The sequence below is a fragment of the Borostomias antarcticus genome (genome assembly GCF_949987555.1).
Source record: "Borostomias antarcticus genome assembly, chromosome: 7".
Lineage (NCBI taxonomy): Eukaryota > Metazoa > Chordata > Actinopteri > Stomiiformes > Stomiidae > Borostomias > Borostomias antarcticus.
The window spans coordinates 7,946,263-7,954,435 of NC_140240.1; the positions used below are offsets into that span (position 1 = coordinate 7,946,263).

Below are 8,173 nucleotides of genomic sequence, written 5' to 3' on the forward strand. Positions count from 1 at the left end.
GTGATCTCGTTCTTTCGGTCATGACCCATCCTTCATGACCATAGGTGAGGGTGGGGACGAAGATAGACCGGTTGATCGAGAGCTTTGCCTTTTGGCTCAGCTCTCTTTTTGTCACAACAGTGCAGTAAAGCGACTGCAGAACCGCACCAGCTGCTCCGATTCCCCGGCCAAACTCCCTCTCCATAGTTCCTTCACTCATGAGATACTTGAACTCCTTCACTTGGGGTAAGGACTCATTTCGGAGCGGACAAACCACCGGTTTCCTGCTGAGAACCATGGCCTCAGATTTAGAAGTGCCGATTCTCATCCCAGCCGCTTCACACTCGGTTGCGAACCTATCCAGAGAGTGCTGGTGGTCACAGGCAGATGATGGCATCAGGACCACATCATCTGCAAATAGCAGTGATGCGATCCCTACGCCTCGATATCCTGTCCATGAAAATCACAAACAGGATTGGTGACAAAGTGCAGCCCTGGCAGAGGCCAACCCCCACCGGAAAGGAAGACGACTTACTGCCGAGGACACGGACACAGCTCTCGCTCTGGGTGTACAGGGATTGGATGGCCCTAAGTAGGGACCCCCTCACCCCATACTCCCGCATAACTCTCCACAAGACCTCTCGAGGGACCCGGTCATAAGCCTTCTCCAAGTCCACAAAACACATGTAGACAGGTTGGGAAAACTCCCAAGCCCCCTCCAAGATCCTTGCGAGAGTGAAGAGCTGGTCGGTGGTTCCACGACCAGGACGAAATCCACATTGTTCCTCTTCGATCTGAGGTTCGACTATCGGCCGGACCCTCCTTTCCAGCACCTTGGAGTACACTTTCCCTGGGAGGCTGAGTAATGTGATGCCTCTATAATTGGCACACACCCTCTGGTCTCCTTTTTTGAATATTGGACCACCACCCCAGTCTTCCACTCCTTAGGCACTGACCCGGACGTCCACACAATGTTAAAGAGGCGTATCAACCAAGACAGCCCCTCAACACCCAGCGCCTTCAGCATTTCTGGACGGATCTCATCAGTCCCTGGGGCTTTTCCACTGTGGAGTTGTTTGACTACCTCAGTGACCTCCTCCAGGGAAATTGACGATGACCCCCCATCATCTTCCGGCTCTGCCTCGATCGTAGAGGGTGGATTAGGAAGCCACCGATGCCTGACCCCAAGGAGAAGACGACTCTGTCCTTGGCGGACAAGAGCGTGGGCGGGGTCTAGTGGTGTGCTAGCCCTCCCGACGGCGGTCGTTTATTCGGTCCGAGTGGTGGAGCCTCTTCCTGTGTTCTCGACAGGTAGAGCGGCTTCAGGCTCGGTGAGTACTAAGTGTACTTCCGGGTTTGCTGGGCCTTCGGCTCAGACGGCGGAACGTTTTTCATTTTTGCGGCAGTTGAAACGTTTCCTTTTGTCACCGGGGACAGGCAATGTGAGACAGTGGTTTTGACGGCAGCCTCGTCTAAGCGAGGCTCTGCTCCTTTAGTGCGTGTAGTGCTGACGCTCGGCCTTTATCAAACAGTAGGCCTGTTGTGTCCGGTGCTCACACTCTATCTCACAATGTGGACGAGTCACCTGTCTTACACTTAGTTTCTTGGCGTAATGTTGGTGAGTGCACTCTGTCCGGTTCTCATGCATTGCTGAGCCTGGCTGCTGCAACAGCCTCAGAAGATTATACAAATGAGACGGCAAAGTTCCTTGTGTTAAGTGACAACGCCGTTTTCTCTGAATGGGAAGAACAGCGGCAGGTTGTCAGTAATGCGGACGCTGTAGACTCACTCCCTTATTCTATAAATGAAGTGCTTCTCAGCAGGAATGCCATTCACCCTTGTACTGAATTGGGACAGGAAATGTCCTATGGGAATTGCTCATGTCCCTTTCGAGAACGACCCACCTTGCACCAGGACACCCGAGTTTCTCCGCTGTCTGCTGTTCCTTCCCAGCAATTTTTGTACCAGCATAGACCTGAAGGTCGCTTATTTCCACGTGCCGATTGCACCTCGGCATTGGATGCGTTTTGCCTTCTAGGGAGTGGCGTACGTATATATACCAGACTCCCGTTTGGATATGTGCTCGCCCCCAGAACCTTCTCCATTTGTGTGGAGACGGTGTTGAGATCACTGCGCTGGCAGGGTATCAGAATCCTCGTGTACCTGGACGGCCTGCTGGTTCTGGCTCCGTTGCCTCTTTTGGTTTTGATGCACACTGCCACTGTCATCGAAATTTAGGCTTTTCAGAGATTATTGGCCTGGCCTTTTGTTCTCAGCCTTGTCATTAATCTCCCTCTACCTCCTGTTTACTGTTCTCTACCCTTTGACATTCAAAAGACCCCTGCCGTGGTTTTCTCATTTATGACAGGATGATCTCCAGGGACACACACACTGTTGCATGTCTGTTAGTGTGACCTACCACTGTTGCATTGTCTGTTCCTACCTAATTTACTATTTACCGCCTTTTCTCAGACTATTCTCTGCCATTGTTGATGACGTCTGCCATTAAGATGACATGTAATGATGGGTTATCCGGCCAAAGCATTGTTTATAACAGCGCGCAAGAACAAACAAACTTCTTGTTGGGTGAAACACATTCCTGTGTTTTATTCTGGAAGTCCGATTGCAATTGTCTGTTTTTGCAAATAAACCAGATTTAACCTTTTTGAGCGAACATTGGCAAATCCTTTTGATGGCTACATCAAATGTATTCCATTACACCACGGTGGTGAGGCATCTCTTTGTGCTCTGTGGCCGGCCCGTCAGATTGTTTACTTGAGTATCAATCTGGACACGGGCACCATGAGAGCATGCGCCTTCTGGGCCTCATGGCTGAAGCCCATGTGGTGGTGTCCTTGGGCCTGTGGCACTTGAGGCGCACCCAGAGGTGGTTCGCTCGGCTCCATCTTGATCCTGTGAGACACAGACGGCGCCTTGTGCGGATACCGAGATCGCTGGGAGCGGACCTTGACTATTGGAGGGACCAGCGCATAATTGTGCGTGGCGTTCCAATAGGCACATCGCTGTTTTCACAGATGCGTCTCTAGACGACTGGGGTGGTACATGTCTGTCCCAGGCCATCGGAGGTTTGTGGGCCGCCGGGAAATGGCGCCACATCAACCTCCTGGAATTAGAGACGGTGTTACTGGTGTTGCGCCACTTCGTCCACCTGGTACAGGGGCGCGATGTGCTAGTGTGGTCGGACAACCAGACCACAGTAGCTTACATCAACCGGCAAGGGGGTGTTCGGTCACCGGAGTTTCACCAGCTGGCGGTTATGCTGTAGCGATGGGCTCATGTCAACCTCCGGTCTCTGGCGGCGATGCCGGCTGCTTGAACGTCGGGGCGGACTTGATGTCTCGAGGTGGACCTCACCCAGGCAAGTGGAGCCTACATCCTCAGATTGTGGCTCAGCTCTGGGCTTGGTTCGGCAAGGCCGAGGTGGACCTCTTCACTTCGAGAGAGAACGCAAAGTGTCCCTTCTGGTTCTCTCTGACACAGCAGGACCAGCCTCTGCTGGGGGTGGACGCGTTCACACATGCCCCCCTGGCCACAGGTGCTGCTGTATGCCTTCGTGACGGTGGTTGATCTTACCATTGTTAGCCAGGGTACAGTCAGGGTCTATCAGTGATACTGATAGAGCCGGACCGTCACTGGGCGAGATGGTATGCAGAAGTGATGGCCATGACATCTGTGGAACTATGGTTCATCCCTCAGTGGCCGAGTGCACTGTCCCAGGCGGAGGGCTTGATTTGCGTGCACACCATTCACTCTCCCGCACCTTCCCTCCCCTTTTACCCCAGAATAAATACGCCCTCAGGCTGAAGGACTCCCGCTCTGTGCTCTTTGGTCCCCCCGGGTCGTACTCGTAACAGTGTGTATGTTTTTTTTCTTGTAGCTGGCTAGATTTCACAAGCCAATAGGAGCTTACCCTGTGGGGTCTCGCTCCACTAATAGAGCTAGAGTTACAATACGTAACATTTAAACAAACCTTTATTTAGATTGAATCTCTGCTCGGTCACATATACAGTGTATGGGTTTACAGTTATAACATCACGAGTAACACTTTAAATGGATGATCTATAGATGCTTTTAAATAAAATGCAGATACATGTCCACTAGCCATACATCAGTTGCATATCAACACAATGACAGTTGACCTTTTGCTGATAGATGTCAGGTTAGATATTAGCCTATTGAATACATGTGAGAAGTGTAGCCTACTCTACAATATAGCCTAAAGCCTAATAGCCTATAGCATGTTTGCGAGAACGTGGTCTATGGTTTGTGGTATATTGTCCACCTAATTACTTAACTAGCAAATAAATACAGATATGTTTGATGCCTAGTGCCTGTACATAGCCTAATAGACTCCTTTTGTATTCAAAGCCATGATAAACATGAATGAACCCCCACCCCCCCCCCCCCAAAAAAAAAAAACAGCGTATAAAATAGTAGGCTATATAAAAAAGTATACAAATAGGCTTCTAAGGTATATTTTTTACTCAGAAAATGCAGAACATTCCAAACCTACAATACTAATCAAACATGATTGTTTATTATATTTTTCTTCCACAAATCACTTAGATCAAAGTTAATAACACCCCTAACTATGAAATAAATACAATCCAACAAAAACAAATCTTTATAGAACATTGGACGTTTTAGGGTCTTTAGAGTGGCCTACAATAGGAACTATAGAGTGGCCTACAATGGTTTCCTGTTTTTCATGGAGTAAAAAAAGACGAATCATGTGTTGTCATCATGGTGAAATGCAGGCAACTCCTTGAAAGCATCAGATAAAAGGGTATTGACCGTTGAACTCTCCAGGTCTACACCTCCTTGTTGAAGGTTACTCTCACACTGCTAAAGACCTTCCCCAGGGCTTCAAAGACCGGGTCACAGAAGGTGTGCACGGCCAGGGAGTAGATACGGCTGAAGCACTGCGACTCGATGAGGCAGCTCTTGATGCAGGGCATAACAGCCCAGATGTGGCAGAAGGACAGGCACGCGAACACGAAACCCCAGAGCAGAGCCACAGGGATGCCCAAGATGGCCGACAGGACGCGGTAACACCAGTATTTGGAGACGGTGAAGGTGGTGTAGCTGGCCTTCCACACCCCGTCCACACTGTGGGTGCCGTCGGGCTCGGCAATCACATCCTCAAAGTCCACCTGCAGCAGCAGACAGACAGAAGGCCATCATCATCTGTCATTCTCATCTGTACTGTAACTACAGTATATCTAGTTAGATACAGGCATGCTGTACGTGGGAATCCTGTAACAGTTCTAACCACATGATTGGAGTTGAAAATATTTGTTACATTATCAAAATTAACACACTGGCATTCTTGTTAGCAAATCTACAACAGTACATGTGCAGTATTTACTCTGTACAACTACAACATCCTCTAGCACTGAACTTTTAACGGTTCCTGGAGCCAGGACCAAGAAACATGAGGAGGCAGCCGTCAGTTTTTATGCTCCCAGCCCCTGGAATACCTTTCCAGAATACCTAAGGATGGCTGAAACTGTGGTAACTTATAAGCAAGATCTAGACTTTTAATCTTACTTTCATCATGTAGTTTTACTTATATAAATTTTCTTTTTTTACATACTTTTAATTTGTTTTACTTACTTTTTATTCTCTTTTACCATATATTATCTGTTGGGTTTATTCTCTTATTTTGATCTACTATTTTAACTGTTTAATTATTCTGTAAAGCTATATTTGTTTGTATGAACAGTGCTATATACAGTACTGTAAATAAAGTTGACTATGACTGCAACTACTAGGATAAATGGTATTACATATGTTGAAAAGGAAATTGTTACTTTACAGATTAAACAAAACCAGGTATCTCGTTTTACACCGATATGAAACCAAAGCAAGTCAAATAAAGAAACTCATACAGTCCGTGGCACACCCTTTCCCCGATTCCTTGAAATAGCCCCTGCATCTGTAGACGAGCCTCTATGATGAGATATACTGCTTCATAGTGGCTATTTCAGCCACCGCCAATCAAACACCAAATGGAGCTGCTCCATCCCAAGCGGCTCTTCAACATTCATGAACATGTTTTTAATGTATTCGTCAGAGCCCTATGAGCTCCCATACTGAGCATGCTCTGTGTACTGTACCTTGACCACATCCTGGTTGATGTGCTGGGGGTCCCTGTTGACAAGGTCGATCTCCTTGAAGTGGCCGTCCTTCTTTACCTCCTGTTCCTGGCTGTGGTCGATCTCGACCATGGTCATGGTTGGATGGGGGGGTGGGAGAGAGGGTCAAGGCTGGACCAGGGAAGCGCAGGAGCGGAGTGCTGGAGGGGGGAGTCGCAGGCTCAGTGACCAGAGCAGCAGTGTGAGTGGTTTCTGCTCAGAGCCTGGGAGTTACTGTGATGTCACTCCTGGAATGTTGGCTGTGCCGCACTGACCTGTCAAATGCATCAACTACACACACACACATGCACACACACTCATACTCTCTCTCTCTCTCTCTCTCTCTCACACACACACACACACACACACACACACACACTAGTGTAACCCATTATCTGTCCACATCCCATAGCTCACACTTGCACCCAAAGCAGTTTTTAAACAGGAGCAGGTCTGTGTTGCATCTCACACCATCCTGACAAATCACTACTACAGTATAATTAATGCTCTGCATGGCTCCTGAAAACCTCATACTGTCAAGCACATACTGTCTGCACACACAGGGTTGCACTGTAGTTGTCTAAGCAGGTACATTGTGTTGATCTTTGTTTTTTTAATGACTGCAGGGATAAACTGTGTGTGTGTGTGTGTGTGTGTGCGCGCACAAGAGAGAGAGAGAGAGAGAGAGAGTGAGCATCATGCTTTAGGTGAGAGGCATGTACATCACTTGGCCCACACCTGTATAATCAGAGCAAACAAATTCACAAACAAATTTGTATTTATTGTTTAACACCCTTTAACGCATTACAGATCGTTTTCATCATCATCACACATCTGTTTTATGGGTATTACCCTTAGATTATAAAAAAAAGAAAGAAAACTAAATAAGAAAAAAGAGGGCTCGAGGTATGGTTTATAGATTACCATCACAGCCTAAATGCATTATGAGCTGAATGCGTATGAAAAGTGTTTCTTGTGTAAACAAAACCATAGATCCTGTCCAGAAAGTTCTCTTATCCAGAGGACAGGCAAGGAATCTCAGCAGACCATTAGGAGGAAGTGGATAAAACAACAGACCGCATTACTGTTTGAGGTTCATCATACGGTATCACACAGGCACACACACACAGGCACACACACACACACACACACACACACTCTCTCTCTCTCTCTCTCTCTCTCTCTCTCACACACACACACACACACACACACACACACACACACACACACACACACACACACACACACACACACAGAGCGCCATACACTGTGTTCCCCTGTTCACAGATATTACTTTCTCAAAATCTGCTCAGGACATTTCACAATCTATGGGTCCACTTTGGCCTAGCGGTCTAGTGCATCAGCGTCAACGCGTTTGGCCACTGAGAACCAGGGTTTGAATCCTGGTCTCGCCAGAGCCGTGTCTGTCTGGATTCCCATAGGGAGTGATACAGTCAGGACAGTCGCTGAGGGAGGTTGGGTGGGGTTATGTGACAGGTTCTCATTAGCTAGGTTGGGGATATTTGGACACTAGGTCAAGTGAATTAGCTACCAAACTGGGAAAAAAATTAAAATAAATTTAAAGAAAATCTCTCAATCTTTATATTAATCGGATCCGAATATATAAAAAGGAAGTGTATAGTTATATCAATTTTGAACACAGGAAAAATATTTCATAAAAGTGGAACTGCATTGTATTGAGCTTAGATTGGATCTCAAAGGTACTCCTGAATAAAATCGAATGTGTTCAAATATGAGATTTGTCTGGCATTACAGCACAAGTGCAAAAAGTCGAGTTTCAATCACTTTGCTAAATATAAAGCACCAAAAATAACTCACATTTCCCCAGAGTAAGTTTAGGTACAGTACATGTAGTTAACAACACACCCTGCTGTACGGTATGTTATCAAACCGTCTCCAGTCTCCGGTCTGACCTAAACTCACAGGTCCCACCAACCCAACTGGTTTAACTCATGGGCTCTTGCTCAGACGTCCACTCGTCTCAATCCTAGTCCGATTACGTGACAGAGATCGTC

At 47.2% G+C, this 8,173-nt stretch overlaps 1 protein-coding gene across 1 annotated transcript; it reads right to left on the reverse strand.

The window, feature by feature from the left end:
• Positions 1–4,811: 4,811 nt before the first annotated feature.
• On the reverse strand, positions 4,812–6,236 carry LOC311311234 (caveolin-3-like; the record flags this gene model as incomplete). The annotated part of the gene is made up of 2 exons (XM_084440915.1): positions 4,812–5,153; positions 6,120–6,236. 2 exons carry the CDS (start codon positions 6,234–6,236, stop codon positions 4,812–4,814), a joined length of 459 nt encoding a protein of 152 aa, XP_084297041.1.
• Positions 6,237–8,173: the final 1,937 nt, after the last annotated feature.